The sequence below is a fragment of the Monopterus albus genome, unplaced genomic scaffold, assembly GCF_001952655.1.
Source record: "Monopterus albus unplaced genomic scaffold, M_albus_1.0 scaffold151.1, whole genome shotgun sequence".
Taxonomy (NCBI): Eukaryota; Metazoa; Chordata; class Actinopteri; order Synbranchiformes; family Synbranchidae; genus Monopterus; species Monopterus albus.
In genome coordinates, this window is record NW_018128031.1 from 1,055,781 (window position 1) to 1,074,632 (window position 18,852).

Below are 18,852 nucleotides of genomic sequence, written 5' to 3' on the forward strand. Positions count from 1 at the left end.
TATGTCTGTGATCCAACTGTGTATTGCTACCAGCCCTCCAAACATTTTATTAAACTGGTCTGAGTATTCCCATTCCCTTAGGAGTGTCAGAAAGAAAAACACAGTGCAATAGTTTTGGATCTTGTTAGATTACAAGAGAAAACAAAAGTTTCTGGAGTTTCTCTTGAGGTCATTTGAGATGGTGGTTAAATTCTAGCTTGGATCCATGGTGACAGCAGAATTCCTCACGTTTCTTATCTCGGTGTCGCCATTGGGCCTATGTGAATAAATGCAAAGAAACCAACCCTTATCTTACGGCATATGATTTCCACAAATTGGCAGCAAGATTATCTCCAAGTTATATATTAGGAATTATAAAAATAAATATATGTAGCATATGATTTATTTCATTATGAATTTATTTGTCTTTTTAGTTGAGACTGCCTTTCATGGCACATGTGGTTGTGGTAAGAAATTCTGCTATCATTGTTTAACAGCAAAGCAGAGATGAGTGTCAGAGGGATTTCTTACCTTTTCAAGTTGTGCGTTCTGTTTGGACTTGTAGAGGAACTCTCCCACAGCCACAAACAAGGAGAGGCAGTTGATTTTTTTCAGTTTTTTCAGCTTACTATGACCTGGATGACTGAGAATCTGCACGGGCATTAAGTCCTTACTGTACACTAGGCTACAACATATATAAAAAAGACATTTCAAAAAATCTCATTGGCTAACCTTAACCACAGTCAGCAGAGAAGGGTGACATAGATTTATACACTGAGGCCTAGAATGTGTTTACACTAGCTTGGCAAGCCAGAGGTTTAAAAAGAGTAAGGTGGACAGCGAAGCTTTTTTGGAATTTAAAAAAGTACAACCTTAAAGAATGTGTGACCTACCAAGACAAGACTAAGCACCTCAAAGGGTGCCTTGTTAGGTCAATAGCTGCGTTTACATGGACTCTTTATTCCATTAGTAGAATGAAAATCCATCATGTGACCACCTCAGTTTGAACAGAATGGCCTGATCCGGCTTGATCAGAAAGAATTTATGATCAAAATGAGAGGGGTGCTGTAAACCTTTGATAATCCACTCAACAGGAAAATATTAGCCATGTAAACCCTTAATCCAAATGTTTCTCTCTTGTTGGAATAAATAATGGGGGTAACATTAATTGACATGATGAGTTTTGGGAAGGACAATCAAGAAAGTGCTATTCTGATTAAATGCTTTGAGCATATAGATGCACATCCTATGAGGACAGCATCCACATAAAGAGTTAAATTAGAATCTCTAATCAGAATAATTTCAATCTGATTGAAGAAACAGTCATTGGAACCACAGCTAATGTTTGTTGTCAATCACAGTGAGGAAAGCTGTATCTCAGCAAGCCCTTTGGCCATGATGTCTCTGTAGAGCTTCAGTCAAAATCAATTGTTTGTGTATTTATTTCTTTATAAATATATACAATATATATTATAGTTCTATAAAATCTTATTTATTGTAAATATACAGTACATTCCAGCAACGATAACAGTCACTTGAAATGTCTCCTGACCCTGGATAAACAAAAATACTATTGTCTTGATTTCAGATTGAGTGTACATTTTCCTTATATACTTGAGTTTTAGCTCAAAAGCAAATCTGAACTCCCCAGAATGTTATCTGGCCAGTTGCTGACAAACATGGGAAATGTTATATTGCCCACCTCCACCTGGAATCCTATCCAAACAGTGCTTAAGAAAGTTGTTTTACAGCTGCAGGGTTGCAGCCATATACCGGTTTCACAGCATATGATGGTATGAATATTTACAGTTGTCATACCACACTTATTACCGGTGTTAAAGAAAAAAACACAATGCATGTGCGCCTTTCTTCCCCGATTGTCTGTCAGACTCCTCAACACATGTCACACGCACACATGTAGCGGACAAATGGCAGAGAAGGAGGCTGAAATCACCAAAGTCCGTCCACCAAAAAATAAATTTCAATCAGCAACGCGGGATAACTTTGAGCATCCCAAAAAAACAAACACCTTTGAGCGCCCCATTCCTCCATACAGGTCAAAGTATGTGTCCCATTGATACCTTTAGTCCCAAATAATAAATGATGGTTTTAAAATGCGCTATCAAAACAATTTCTGTTCCTCGCGATAATCTCTGACTTAAAAAAGGACTTGCACTGATCCCGAGCTCACTCCAGAAACACACAAACTTTCTTGACTCACATAAATAGGTGTGTGTGTGTGAGTGAGAGTGAGAGAGAGAGAGCCAGACCTGCCTGCGCTCTCACACACCTACAATAAATTAGCCACTATTTTAATAATGGTTCAGAGCACTGTGACGGCAGGTCTCACAAACCAGTCCGTCTGTTAACATTATTAATGCAGGAATTAGACTACTTTTACTTAAGTAAAGGAAGTGAATTCTTCCTCCACTACAGGTGCTAACGTGCAAACTTTAGTTATATAATATGTTATAGTTGTATGGCGTTTTTTAAATAATCTTTATAATTGTTTATTCTTTAGGGTCACTCTAGTGCTGCAGTCCAGCTCAGTCAACTGCCACAGTCACATACAATTCTTCTGAGGGTCACTGTAGTTGATAATAATAGTACTTGTGTGATACTGTGATATTTTCTGAGACGGTTATTGTACTGTGAAAATGTCATACCGTTGCAACCCTAGTCTTCAATTTTGTATGAAGCTAGCTAAACAGTTCCCTGAGTTCTGGACTGGGTGCAGAGAGATGAAACTGACCTCTCTTATCTGCCTATGGACGTGAAAGCAAATGCATATTTTGCAAGCCTTTTGAGAGCGCCTTTAAAATGAACAAGTCACCATGCAGCAGTGATAAGGGAATGTACAGAAATAATATAAAGGGAACACATATGAGACAAAAAAAACTAAATGAAGAAAATAAGTTTCATAGTCTTGGTAAATTAATCAAAATGACAAGCGTACAGAGATCTACAGTTTGTAAAGATATCAAATGTTTATTAATAGTTTTGCTCAAATTTTTACATCTGACAGTGCTCATCTTGTGGTATTGCTGAGTTTAGTGAATACAGTATTCTCATAAACACATACTGGTTTTAATGTGCATTTTCCCCTTTAAAATACTACAAATGGTTCCTCTAATGTAACAGAGGGTGTACGATTCATCCCATTATATAAATGGTCAGATGCTATTCTTGCTCCCTTCCCCCTCCCTCATGTTATAGAACAGACTTAATTATAAAATGAAAATTACAGGGCAGCACAGTTAGGTATGTGAAACAACAGAGATGCTTAGCACCACATTTTTCAACTTGAAATTTGCAGCATCATGGTGAGAAAATAACCCCATACTGTAAAAAGAAGGCTCATAGATTAGACACTGGACTGTGATATCTGCCAGTTACACATTCTAGTTTGAAATCAATATTTGGATAACATAAATCAAGATAGGTTTAGGGTTCAGGTCATATATTGTTTTTTAAGTATTGGCCTTTAAAATATCTCATAGCAGGCAGTCTGAGCTGTCATTATGACTGGGGTTCCTTGCTGACCACAACAGAGGAATAAAACTGTCTTCTGTGCTACAAGAGATGAATGCAGGTTTTCTTTCTTTAATTCTAAACTTTTATGATATAATAATTTTATAATACAGTTTTACATGGATTCATTATTTCAAGTTAACAAAATGCCCTCTTTTTTTGAATAGGTGTATATAATACTCTCTGCTCTGTTTTCCTGCCACACAACGCAGCAATAAAGTCGTTTTTAAACTCCAGGCACAAAGAGAATATGGGCATGTTCTACAATATTCTGCAATGTTGTGACCACAGACGCAGCGCACTTCTGTGCACAGCCAGGTGTTATGGGGCGCATTGTGGAGGAGAGGTGAAAAATGTTATTAGAGGGAGGAATACATGGTGGAGTCAGGGCTGGTTTTAGTTCTGTCCAGTCAAACCAGATCCTCTCATCCCTTTAAAAGGCAGAGCACAAACCTGACTGACTGATGTCACTGATGTCAAGACATGGAAATATAGAAGAGGAAAGATTCTTCCCCTGTATCTTCATCTCCCCCAGTTATGTACTGCATTCCTAAACTGACTGACTAAACTATTTACATAGAAGGACTGCACATGAATATTCACTCAGTAATCTGCTAATATCACTGAGCAGAAAGAAAGTCTCTGGTCCTATAACCAGCAATAACTATACAGTATAGTATAATTTACTCATAGCTGCATCCAATGTGTGAAATCCACAGGGGGTCTCACATGTAACTGTATAAGCATTTCACTGTTTTTAAAAAAGTACAATAATAATACAATAAAATCATATTGTAATCAATGGGTTTGTGGTGAAACTGATTGTGGTCCGGCAGAGCGCACAGCCAACAGAGGTATCCACTTTATCTCCACCTACAGCTGCTTTCAAAGCTGATCAAACCACCATAAAATGCATAAACAGACACAACATATACAGTGTCAAGAAAAAGTATGTGAGCCTTTTGGAATTTCATGGTTTTCTGCATTAATTTGTCATAAAATGTGATCTGATCTTCATCTATGTCAAGAGTACTGAAGAATATAATGTGTCTAATATAACACAAAAAATTCTGATCTTTCTTGTCTTTATTGAGAACAACCATAAAAACCTCAGTGCTAGTGGAAAAAGTATGTGACTCCTTGAGTTAATGACCTCAAAAAAGCTAATTGGAGTCAGGTGTTAGCATACCTGGAGTCTTGTTAAGAAAATGAGTTTGGAGGTGTGGGCTAGAGCTACTTTGACTGATAAAAACCATTCAAACCTTTTGAGTTTGCTCCATAGAAGAAGATAATTATGTGAGCCATGCCTTACCAAAAAGAGCTTTCAGATGATTGATGATCAAGAATTGTTGATTTACCTAAAGCAGGAAAGGGTTATAAAGTGATTTCAAAGATTTTAAAAATTCACCAGTCTACAGTTAGGCAAAGAATCTACAAATGGAGACACTTTGTGTGGCTACTCTACCAAGAAGTGGGCATCCAGTCAAAATGACCCCAAGACCACAACGAAGACTCATCAATGAGGTAAAGAAACAACCTCGAGTGACACCCAAAGATTTGAAGGTGTCATTGGAATTGGATAGCATCTATGTTCATCAGTCTACAGTATGTAAAACATTGAACAAGCAGGGTGTCTATGGCAGGACACCACGAAGGAAGCCGCTGCTTACTAAAAAAAGAACATTGCTGCACGTCTGAAGTTTGTGAAAGAGCACACTGACACTCCACAGCGGTAATGGCAAAATGTTTTGTTTCTCCAAAATGTTTCTCCTACAGTCCTCCACTCCACCAACAGATACTGACTGGGCACCAATTAGAATCATACAATAAAAAATTTAAATTAAAATGCAACCCATTTGTAATTGCTTTTAAATTAGACAAGTCTCCAACTGATGATTTGCATATACTGCTGACATTCAGTGCCAGCATAAGGAGTACTGTGCTTTTTATATAGTGAGAAGGCAGTAATAATGTGGATGTTAGGATGGCACAGACTAGTATTAATGCCCTGTCACAGTGCAGCAGTTACTGTCTGCTCTCTGGAAACCACAGTCAAAAGGTCTCCCTGTGGGTAACTGTACCTTAATCAAGGTTTATTTGTCATGGTTTTTTGCTCCCTTAACCATACCATAACCATGTGCATGACATTGCATTGTTTTTCTTGTTATTGGCAATGGGCATTTAAAAAGGCTTTTTTTTTTTTTTTTTTTGCTGACTTAGTTATCAACTTCCTGTCTAATGATATAGCTTCACAAATTATTTGCTCAGTAGCCACCTGGTCCCCATCACAGAGACGTGCTGTATGCATAGGGCAGGTGATTCTCGACCTTAGCCACAATCATATTCTAAATATGGAACTGTTGATCTCAACTGAGGATTAAATTGCAAAGAGACAGCCTATTTGATATGAACTAACAAAGCTTTCTACACTTTTTTTTTTTTATTCAAAACAAGCTTTTGAAGCTAATTCCTTAGTGCACCAAACTATTTTATGTCCTCACTATGTCAGGACCAGATTTTGGCCATGGTTTCAGCGAAAAGCTTTGGTCCTTCACGGTGGCCTAAATGTTTCAGAAGTGTTTTAATCTACAAAGAAGTGTGTGAATACTAACATGCACTAGTTATAGGCATCTTCAAAATGACCTTTAAATAACAATATTAGAGGAAATGTATTTTATTTTAGTCCAGTGATTCTATTTTCTTTAAACAAAGTACATCTCAAGCAAACAAGACGACAGTGTGTCAATTATTATATGCTTTCATGTGGTCCTATTAAAGACATTCCACTTGGCAGAGTGTATAACACATGACAGTAGTGGCATTTAAGCATGAAATAAGAGTGCAACCTGCTCACTGTCAATACAGGGTTTAAAGTAGGATGGTAGGTTGTAATTTGAATGGAGAAACATTGAAAAATGGTCTGTTCTGTCTGCCTGTAAGTTACCTGCTGGGTCTATCCATCGTGCCTGTCTTTATTTAGTTTGTTCTGGATAGGTGAATAACCTTCTTTAGGAATTAATGTTGCAGTAGAGCTCACAATGTGAATGTGCTCGCTAACTTTTCTGATCTAACTATATACTTTATGTTCCAGTACAATCTGGTGTACTACTCACACATTGCAGTGTTAGACAAACCCTCTATCTAGTATGGGAGAATGCATTTTATGATTTGAATAAAAACATCACAGACTAAATCAAATTTCTCACTGAAGGTAAAACATACACTGTTTTATGAGAAAATCATCCCAGCAAGCATTTGATTTGAAACACTGATGCTAACATGACTGCATGAACCAACCTGAGAAAATACCAACAGAAATCCACATATGCAAGCTGATGGCAGTAGTCACCCATAGCTGCCACCAGTAGTGTTTTGTGAATCAAGAGGAATACAGTATCTATCTAAGCCAGAAATCTGTTTTGCTTGTTGATGTCAGGAATGCAGTCGTGAACCATACATTCTGTTCCCAACATCTCAATGTGTGTTAGACACAATAAATCTATGTTCTTCTTACTGATACATTCCTTTCACTTCTGTGATATCAGCTGTTTCCATGAGTTGCTATTCTTGCCAGTCAGATACCCATTACTGCATGAGATTTGTACTAGCTTTCATGTGTAGAGGCAAATACTTGCACTGGTAGAAACAGCAAACAAAGGGTATGTTTGCTTGCTCATGGCTGTTGTCATATAGTTGTATTAGAATGCTGTCTACATAGCAGAATGGCTGCACACATTTAATGGCAGACATATTTTAGCTGGCAGTCAAAAATGTGAATCGCCATGTGAATTACCATGGCCTTCAGATTATAACGCACCAGTGACCACTGTTCTTTCAACCTCACAGGCTTCATGTGCGTTTATGCTATATAGTGTATGTATATTTGTGTGCAGATACGTGTGTGTGTGTGTGTGTGTGTGTGTGTGTGTTTACATATTTAAGAGTCCGAGATGTATTCACCTTACAGAATGATACAATGGGGGCGACGGAGTCACTAGGCCTAGGTGAAACACTGTACAGTCAATACACTAAAATGTTGGATTAGGCTCTCGCTGGACTTTTCCAGGACATGTACTGTACAACTCCTGAAACTGGAGTCAGTGGTTCCCTCCTTCCATGGGAGTTTATTAAAGGATTTGTGCTGTCCCTAGTTACTTAAAGTAATTGTTCATTTGGGCATGGCCCTCAAAAATTTTACAACATATTTTTAACCATATCATTCTAATTGGTGGGCAGTTTTCACAGTGTGACCTTCCAAATATGAATATAATAAATGGGCCCAGATTTCACAAAGAAATAACGGTTTCTTTTTGCGGCAGTTTTTTCAACATACTACATAATGTACTGTGTACAGCTTGTGTTAATTAGACTTATACCTATGAGAAAATTGATAGTCTAATATAAGATCAGTATTCACTGAATATCTTTATGATTACTGCAATGAAATGTAAAAAAAAAATTCCGCTGTATGTATTCCATGTACAGATATTTTAGTGATAAACATCACCCACGACATTTTTTTCAGGCAAAGGCATTACAGAAAATTAAATAAAATGTGAATTTTAACAATATTATACAATTTGTTGTGTTTTTGTCTGCGCTAAAGAAACAGATTTCTTTACCTTCCACCATGATATATGTACACTGTTGTCATATTCCGGTTAATCAATTGAATTACTGTAGGGCTCCTCCCTGGTCACTGTCAGCTCTTTCAATAACTAGAGTAATTTTCAAAAGCTATTTGTAAGTGTTGCATATTTTTCTCTTATTTATTTGCCTATTAAAGCTGCAACTGAATGGAGAACTTGTGCAGTCACCATATTATTAGTTTCTACACTGGTTGCTGCAGTAACCCTACTCCAGGAAGCAGTTAGCTATTGACCTGCAGTTTATAATGCTCATCCTCTTTATCTTCTATCTCACAGAAGACTGCTGCATATAAAATAATTCATTACTGCCATTTTTCTTTGTTAATGCAGAAATTATTCAGTGGCATTAGCTCCAGTCAAGCTTCTGTGTTACTGCATCTAGAAAGGATATGCATTCGTCTAAATGCAACAGATATGAATAGTTGTGTTATAAGCAGGATGGAACTTTGCAGAGTGGAAATGAACAGCAGAAGCAGGGAGGTGTGTGTTAGTGGATGTGACTGTTGAAGATATGGGTCATGCAGCAGAGCAAATCTTTGTAATATATACAGTATGTCTGTGATCCAACTGTGTATTGCTACCAGCCCTCCAAACATTTTATTAAACTGGTCTGAGTATTCCCATTCCCTTAGGAGTGTCAGAAAGAAAAACACAGTGCAATAGTTTTGGATCTTGTTAGATTACAAGAGAAAACAAAAGTTTCTGGAGTTTCTCTTGAGGTCATTTGAGATGGTGGTTAAATTCTAGCTTGGATCCATGGTGACAGCAGAATTCCTCACGTTTCTTATCTCGGTGTCGCCATTGGGCCTATGTGAATAAATGCAAAGAAACCAACCCTTATCTTACGGCATATGATTTCCACAAATTGGCAGCAAGATTATCTCTAAGTTATATATTAGGAATTATAAAAATAAATATATGTAGCATATGATTTATTTCATTATGAATTTATTTGTCTTTTTAGTTGAGACTGCCTTTCATGGCACATGTGGTTGTGGTAAGAAATTCTGCTATCATTGTTTAACAGCAAAGCAGAGATGAGTGTCAGAGGGATTTCTTACCTTTTCAAGTTGTGCGTTCTGTTTGGACTTGTAGAGGAACTCTCCCACAGCCACAAACACGGAGAGGACAAGTCCAGCAGCTAGGACAATGAAGATCCCTCCGATGTTCTGCACCCCGAGAGCGCTGGCCTCCTTACTCTCTTCCTCGGGACAGCCATTTCCTCTCCACCACTTCTCCTTCATCATGTGCAGCTTCCCTTCCTCCTGAAGCTGCAGGATGGCAATGGTAATCTTATCTCTGTACGGAGAGCCTGAAGGACCAAAAGACATGAGGTCAGTATGCACATGACTTTAACTGATCTCTAAATGGAGGATACACATTATTACCTTTATTGAATACTCACTTTCATTGTCAGCCAAAGCTTGACTATCATCTTCTGTAACTTGCATTTAAATACACAACACAGGGTTTTTTTCTTCCTTAAGGTACCAGTGTGATTGATAATACTGTTGATTTCTTCATTATTTTACAGTATTGGGTTGTAGTGAATGATTAGTATACAGGTACTGGATATATTCTAAGCAGAATAACACATACCAAAATTTGAGATTCAGCTTTAGTCAGGTTTGCCCAGCTGCACCTGCATCTCTCACCTCCCTCACTTTTGTTCCTCATCCTCGGCCCCTGATTACCACAACCTGCTCAACACCCCTTGATTGTCACCAGCTGCACCTCTTTAGTCCTGCCCTTATTTATACCCTGCTCACCTGTCACTCCCTTGCCAGTTCGTTTACGTTCTCAGGCCCTCACGTTGTCTATCGTCTGCCTTATTCCAATTTTGTGTGTTTTTGTAGTCCCTATTGTTTAATGCCCTGGACTCCCCTTTGCCTCTCCTCTACCAGATTGCTCCTTGTTTTCCTCCATGGACTACTACCTCCAGACCTTGGCTCCACTCAACCCTTCCAGCCTCCGCCAGACAGGTCGATGCACAGTCACGGTTTACCTTCTGTACAGACCCCTCTCTTCTTATTTCCTCAGTAACCGTCGTTTCCCACCGGCCAGCTCAGGAGTGACCCAGCGATGCAGCTCAGCCCACTCCCTACATCTCATCATTCTAAAAGTACTGTTGCTGATCGACACCCGGTTACTCAGTTCATCCTCGCCAGCCTGTTTTTTTTTTTTTTTACCATGTACTGCACTGTACATAAATAAATCACTGCTTGCAAAGAAGTCAGCGACTTGGGTCCGCCTTTCCTTTTTGCTCACTCACTTCCATGTGCAAGCGAATATAACAGCTTTCCTTTTTGAAATAAACTATTTATGAGCTGTTTTGACCCAGCATGCCCTCACTGCTTCCTGTGTGCACCATGGAGTGATAAAGTGCAGCAGGAGGCCTATGTCTAGGCAGATGATAGATCACGGTATAGCAGATACCTCTGGGTCATCAAGATGCCAACAGCTTTTTGATTATATTGTCAATGAGTGAATGACAAGACCTGAGTTGTATATTTTAACACAACCTGCGTGGACTGACTCAAATAAGAATAAGGATAATCACCTTTATTGGCCAAGTATGTTACACACAAGAAATTTGTTTCAGGTACAGAATCGATGGCAGCCATTTGCAGCGCCACCTCAACCGATGGCTCTAACCATCAGGGGCAACTGGGTGGTTCAGTGTCTTGCCCAAGGACACTTCGACACATGGACTGCCGGCACCGAGATTCAAACCTTCAACCTTCTGGTTGGGAGACAACTGCTCTACCCACCGCACTACTGTTGCCTCCCCCCAATGTGTTTTACTTATTATCCAGAGACACTCACAATAGCCTATGCCTGTATAATATACAGCAATGCATTGATTCTCCATATTTCCAATAATGTACCTGGTGAGCTGTGAACATTGCCAAAATCTTTGAAAATACTGACAGAAATATACCCTTATTGTCCTCAAGAACCCTTTCAGGTTTAATTCCTCAAGAATTTAGAATAAACTTAGTGGGGGTGAGCTTTCTGCTGCCTACTGTACAGTACCATCTGGTCTGCTAGCACTTTGTTGTCTATCTTTAAAGATGCTAATGTTGGATGGCGCGTCCAGAGTGCAATATTACTATTATTGTTAAAAAAAAAACTATTGGATGGATTGCCATGAAATGAGGTACAGACATTCATGTGCCCCAGAGGATGAATCTTAATGATTTTGTTCATTACTTATCCCAACAATTTTAATTTGTTCAATACTTTGTCTTGTGAGCAAATATCATCCAAATTTCATCTGTTTCATGCTAGTTAGCATGCTAAACTCACTATAGGTGGTGACAATGGCAAAGATTATCTGCTAAATATCAGAATGCTAGCATTAGCAATGTGAGCATTTTGGCATTGTTTTAACATTTTTATTTTAACATGAATTATGTTTTCACCTTTTTACAATGATAAATTTGTGTTTGCTGCTTTTATGTTTCATGCTGTTGTTTTAAAACCACTTCTGCTTTATGTTCCCACCTCTGAAAAGCTACTACTTTGCTGTGACCCCATTATCTTTCAGTGAGCATTTAGTACATCCTAGTGTATGTTCTGCTTAATTTCATTGTATGTGTTTAACATTGTAAAATATTAATGATAATAGCTAGGATTACAATTTCATTGCCCCCATGGATCCAACATCACTAAACTAATAAACCTAAAATACATCTATGGGGCTCATAGTTCCATTCATTTTACCTGTATGGCTCTCTTAATTAAAACCAGTTGCCATGCTTAATCTGTGTTAATGTTTTCACTGTGGGCTGTTTCACTGACTTATTAAGCTAATGTCCCCAGTGTGAGCTTTGAAATGCTTCCTTCTGCCCATATGAGATGTCTGCATTGAGTTCTCCACACTCTGGCAACCTTTCTACCTCTCCCAGTCCCCTTAGGTAAGTCAGTCAGGTAAAGCACTCCAACACCACTTCCTGCTCTCTCCGTGCTCTACTGATCAACACCAGTCACATGTCGTGATCCCTGATTAAACCTGACGGAGGAAGCCTTGGTTATTAAAAAAAATAAAAATAATAAAATAAAATAAGTAGAATCCTGGCACATTCCCACTCCCCAAACCTCCATGTGATACTGCCTATACTACAATCAGAATGTTAATATGGTTTAAATTAGTTGGAAAAAAAAAACTATTAACACCCATTATCACAAACACTTAGAATGAAGTCTCCCTGGAGCATTAGGGGGATAACATATTTAGAAAATGCCATCACTTGGGTTGCTCTGGAGGAGTAGCAATCTCTGTGATTAGTAGTTAGTATGCATAGGCTGTTCAGCAACAGTATTGTGTACTGGGCCCAAATGATCCTAAACAGCAACAATATGTTGGAGTCAAGCTTTGAGCTGTAGCCTTCAGCCCCGTGACAGTGTGGCTGCAGTGACAAGGCTGTGTTCACACTCTGCAACATCTCTTCTGCTCTTCATCTCTGCCCAAGGACCTCTGGTATCTGAATCTCTATTCCAAAACAAGCTGACCAACATGTTTCAAAAGCATCTATCACCATGGTGATGGCAAATGTGAAATGTGCTACAGTCCTTGTTATTCATTGCAATCTACAGTAGATACTGTAGTTTCTCTCAGCTCTGGAGTGGAACAACAAGTCAATATGTGCCACATAAGTCACTCGTTACAACAAAGAAACAGGCAGCCTTGAAACTGAGCCAGCTCTGCCCAATCAAAACAAATGGAAAAACCTCAGCTGTAATATCATGGGCTGGATAAACATGAGCACTGTGCCATACAGTCAAGACCAGCACTGCAGTGTGCCAGCCTCATTTTTGGCAAGTATCATAACCCACATCCACATAAGCATGAACTGGTTGAACAATCTGATGCCTCCTGACTGACTGACTGAGTTGAAAATAGCACAACACTTTCCTTTGGAAAGAGATTTCTTATTAGAATTGCAAAATATACTGAATGTACAGGTGTCCAACACACCTGGCCAATAAAGCAAATTTTTCTTCTACAAATACACACCATCAAATCCTCCACCATTTTCATACAGACAAGCCGTATAACATTGTGAGGCCAGACTTGGCTGTAATAGGTCAAGGCTCTACAGTATCAATGCTATATAGAGTGCAACTCCAAACTTTGGACACCCCTTCTCATTCTGTGGTTTTTCTTTGTTTCTACATTGTAGAGGTTGTTGTAGCTGTGCTTGTCAACTGTGCACTGAATTCTGAATAAATCTCCAACAGTATCATCAGTGAAGCACCCTCATCTCATTACACCTCCTCTCTCATGCTTCACAGGGGCGACCCAAACATGCAGATACCATTCATGTACTTTTTCTTCATCTGACAAAGACATACTGTACTGTAGTTACTAGAACCAAAAATCTCAAACCTGGACTCAGACTAAATCAGATTCCCAAATTATGGTCTCTGGACTGGTACCGGGTCGCTGACTGGCCACTACCGGGCTATAAAAATATGTAGTATTCTGGCTGCTAAAATGTTTGCTTTTAAAGCAAAACTACATTCTTGGACAAAAAGATTGGAAAAAGGAGTCTGTGACATTTTTCAAACATACACAGAGTATTGGGGGGGCAGTGCTGATCTGACAGCTGTGATTCTTAATCGCATGTGTGAACTGTCAGTGGAATTTGAGAGGTACTTCGCCTCTGCAAATGATCTGAGAACTGGGAAGAAGTGGGTACGTAATCTTTTCTATTCTGAATCATCATCTCTGACATCAGAACTGAAGGACAGACTACTGGAGTTACAAAACGATGGATCACTAAAGACTCTATTCACATGACATTCTGTCACATCCTTCTAGATTAAAATTTTAAAAAAGAGTACCTGAACTTGCTGCAATTGCACTAAAAACACTGTTGCCCTTTCCATCTACATATTTGTGTGAGGCTGGATTTTCAGCTCTGACCACCACTAAAATGAAGCACCGCAACAGAATAGATATTAGAAACACGCTGCGTCTGTCACTCACACATATCACTCCTCGCTATGACTGTCTTGTCTCCATGGATCACACTGAGACAGAGTAAGCTATGTAAGCTTCATTTGTGTGTTGTTGTTGTATAACTGATCCTGATAGTAAATAGTATTTTGCGAGATTTTAAATTGTGATGATGTGATAAATGCCCCAGCCCCCCCAAATCCATCATAGATCCCAGATCAGACATCGGTCTGGCTGGTAGGCCCAAAAACTTTGGGAATTCCTGGACTAAAGTACAGGATCAAACATGTACTTTGTACTAAAGTACAAAGTACATGTTTGATCCTTGTGTTTCTTCACCAAAGCAATTTTTCTTAAATTTTTTTCAGCAATTTGACCAAGGCCTGATTCACACAACCTCCTCTCAACAGGTGATAGTGAGAAGTGTCTCCTACTTAAAGTTCTGATGTTGGCTCTAATCTGTGGTGCTGTTAATTGGTGATTTATGCGACTGGTACCTCCAGTGAGGTTCTCCCTTGCAGCAGAGATAACGCTTGGCCTTCCTTTCCTTCCATGGGAGCCACGTTTGTCATGGCTTTTGATAGTTTTTGTGACTGTACTTAAAGAAACTTTCAAGTTCTTAAAATTTTTCAGATCAACGGTCCTTCATGTATATCCTATACTGTATCTGATGGCCCATAATCTGACTCAAAAGTCAGGGAAATATTTTGTATTACCCAGAAAACTGTCACTCCGCATCTACACCATCAGAGAAAAGATACCACACATGATTTAACTGACCTTACTTTATCCAGATCTTAAACCTCCTTTTGTAAAACAGAAATCCATCTTTTCTCTAGTATAAGCCCATGATGTGCAATAGACAATCCAGCACATAACAGCGGGGTGCAAGATGCTAGCAGGCCTGGCATACATGGAACGCCATAACCAAGTGGCTGGCATAGTGTACAGAAACATCTGTGTCAAGTACAGGCTGGAAGCCCCAAAGTCAAAATGACCAAGCTAGGATCCTGTGACAAACTGATACAACAGATACAAACTGACAAACTGGTAATGGCCAACTAACCGGACATAGTAGTGGTGGACAAACTGAAGAAGAAGGCCGTAGTGACAGATGTAGCAATCCCAAGCAATAGCAACATCAGGAAGAAGGAACACGAGAAGCTTGAGAAATACCAAGGGCTGAAAGAAGAGCTCCAACAGATCCCAGGAACAACATCTGAGATCTCTGTCCAGAAGAGTGCAGTCCTAGGAACAGCTAAGATACTGTACAGGATCCTCAAGCTCCCAGGCCTCTGGTAGAGGACCCGAGCTTGAAGGAAGGAATAAAAGACCGCCCCGAAGTGGGGGATATATATAGGAATGGAGCAACCATCAGCCACCTCCTCTACATGAATGACATCAAGCTGTATGCCAGGAGTGAATGAGACATTAACTCACTGATCCACACCACTAGGATCTACAGCGAGGACATCGGAATGCCATTCGGATAAGTGTGGTCGAATGGGAACAAGGAGAGGGAAGGTAGTCAGAACTGAGGGGATTGTACTACCAGAAGGCAACACAGCAGCTGTTGAGGGCAGCTACAAGTACCTTGGGATCCTGCAGGCAAATGGGAACCATGAAGGGGCCTCAAGGAAAGCAGCAACCACTAAGTGCCTGCAGAGAGTAAGGCAATTCCTGAGAAGACAGCTGAAAGGAAAGAACAAAGTCTGGGCAACTAACATGTATGCCCTGCCGGTCATCAGGTACCCTGCTGGCATAATAAGCTGGCCAAAGGAGGAGATAGAGGCCACTGACATCAAGACAAGGAAGCTCCTTACAGTGGACGGCGGGTTTCACCCCAAGTCCAGCATCCTGAGACTGTACACTAAGCTGAAGGAAGGAGGCCGAGGATTAGTGGGCATCAGAGCCACTATCCAGGATGAAACAACAAGATCCATAAATACATCAGGAAGATGGCCCTAAGTGATGACGTTCTTAGTGAACACCTCAGGCAGCAGAAACCAGAGGAACAAGGGAAGGAAGAGCAGGAACCGTCATAGAAGGACAAACCTCTGCACGGTATGTACCACCGTCAAATAGAAAAAGTGGCTGATATTGAAAAATCCTACCAGTGGCTGGACAAAGCTGGACTGAAAGACAGCACAGAGGCACTAATCCTGGCAGCACAGGAACAGGCTCTAAGTACAAGATCAATATAGGCCAGGCTCTACCATACCAGGCAGGACCCCAGGTGCAGGCTATGCAAAGATGCCCCTGAGACAATCCAGCACATAACAGCGGGGTGCAAGATGCTAGCAGGCAGGGCATACATGGAACGGCATAACCAAGTGGCTGGCATAGTGTACAGAGGCATCTGTGCCGAGTACAGGCTGGAAGTCCCAAAGTCAAAATGGGATGCACCTTCAAAGGTGCTTGAGAATGACCAAGCTAAGATCCTGTGGGACTTTCAGATAGAAACTGACAAACTGGTATTGGCCAACCAACCGGACATAGTAGTGGTTGACAAACAGAAGAAGAAGGCCGTATTGATAGATGTAGCAATCCCAAGCAATAGCAACATCAGGAAGAAGGAACACAAGAAGCTCGAGAAATACCAAGAGCTGAAAGAAGAGCTAGAAAAGATGTGGAAGGTGAAGGCACAAGTGGTCCCTGTGGTAATAGGAACATTGGGGGCTGTGACCCCCAAACTGGGAGAGTGGCTCCAACAGATCCCAGGAACAACATCTGAGATCTCTGTCCATAAAAGTGCAGTCTTAGGAACAGCTAAGATACTGCGCAAGAGCCTCAAGCTCCCAGGCCTCTGGTAGAGGACCCGCTGTTTTGCACAAATACCAGTGCACATAAAACATTAATAGTTTATTTAATTTAATGGTTTTTCTTCTTACTGTTTACTTCCCTCTTCCATATTTGCAATATACTTTTTTATGTGTAATTTATATAACATTTAATCAGTTTTGTTGTATTAGTTGTGCTTAGTTCTAGGATAGAATCAATACCATCTGTTTTTAACACCAATGAATAACTTGGTAAGTTGTGTACTGATGGAAATTTCTTTAAATTTTTAATGTTAACACTAACTACTCACAATCATGTCATCATATAAGAAAAAAATGGAATTAGGACACTTAACTAATATTAATGTGATGGTAAATTCTGCAAACACTGCTTTTTTAATAAACAAGGTGAAGTGTAAGCAACATTAATCAAACGTCACTGGGACTGAACATCTCCAGAGTGGCTGGCTGATAGTTGGAGGAAAAATGATTTGTTTTCCCTGTCAATGCTAAACAGAAAATGTTCATTTGTGAGCTGATAACAGGCTTCTGCTGGTGTGCCCATAAAAAGAGGCTTAATCTTTCAATTCAATGAAGAGAGGAGAGCGAAGTGACAGGCCATGCTGAATCCAGAATAAGACATATAGATGTAATCTGGCAGATCAAAGGAGAGTAATAGCACACCGATCCCTAATGCACTCACTGAATAAAAAAAAGACATTCAAATGTGCTGCAATGCCTGACACTCTGAAGTGTATTTTTAGCACACTAAGAGTGACTCTGCTTTCTGCATTGAGAGATTTGTTGTACATGTTACAACTAGGATCAAATAGAAAGAACATAAAAAAAAGCATGTCAAATAATTGTTCTTTGGATTTTGACACTGGAAACTGTTATAGATTTTGTGCTATAAATATGTTTGTTTTATGGTTTAGGATTCTTCTTACCACAAGGTTATACTCAGTGCAGAGCATAGGAGCCAAGTGGAGTGGTGAGAATTTCTACACAGCTCCCCGCTCAAAGCTCAACTCAAAATGCATCCCGCTCCAATTCAAATCACACCCACTTACTGCACTTATTCCACTTTTAGCTTAAACCATAGCCTTACATCCCAAAGAACTAAAGAATAGCTACTACTTTTTCCAAGTAGAAATGACTGATTTCAAATTACAGTTAAGCCTATGTAACAAGGAATATAACACAAAAAGTCATATGAAAGATTCAATGAATCAATGGACCTAATTGTATAGAAATAGAAAGTACTTTAGGAACTCCATTATTGAGCTTGCAAAGATCGACTTTTGACTGAAAAGTGTTGGATGACCGTACAAGACACAGATGCATTCTGGGTCGGGCTTGGGCATGTTTCAGGCTCACTTCACTCTGTGAGTGGTACCAGAGTGAAATTGGAGCGGGACATAGGATGATGCTCCCTCCTTTTTAAAAAGCCCATGGCATGCTCTCCTGTGTTTTCTGACTTAACTACAGTGTTACAACAGTGAATTATCATCTTAGACGTGACTGAAAGCTCAAAAAATGATGTTTACCTGTGTTGTTGTATTTCTAAGCAACTCGGTTTATACACGTCTCGGAAACTCGTTCGTGAGACTTTTTTCTAACAAAATAAAATCTTAGGTGATAGTTTAGGAATTTCCTTGAATGGTCATAATCTCCAGGCAGTTGCATGTTCATGTGAGCTGGCCTGACATCCACTGGTTCCATTGTAAAAGCGGAATTTTGAGACCATGCCTGGTTTTGTGGATATATTTTACCTCCTGTCAGGGTTGCTCGCCACTACCTGCCTCCCCTGTGCATTTCCCTCTTGCTCTCTCTCCCTCACTGTTTCCCCAGGTCCTGGTACACAGCTGAAGAAGGTTTGCTGATGAAGAGCTATATTACTTAACACCCAGGCGGATGCCACTTCATCACCAGTTCATTGCAACTCTTT

The 18,852-nt window shown here is 39.8% G+C and overlaps 1 protein-coding gene across 1 annotated transcript in view; it reads right to left on the reverse strand.

Moving 5' to 3' along the window:
- Positions 1–5,205: 5,205 nt before the first annotated feature.
- The window catches only part of LOC109968508 (glutamate receptor ionotropic, kainate 2-like), an 83,077-nt gene continuing 69,430 nt past the window's right edge, over positions 5,206–18,852 (reverse strand). The window contains exons 6-7 of the mRNA XM_020614817.1: positions 9,221–9,471; positions 5,206–8,966 (exon numbers count right to left, since the gene is read on the reverse strand). Coding sequence (XP_020470473.1) covers positions 8,880–8,966; positions 9,221–9,471 — 338 coding nt within the window. The 3' untranslated portion in view covers positions 5,206–8,879. The remainder of the gene's footprint in view (positions 8,967–9,220; positions 9,472–18,852) is intronic.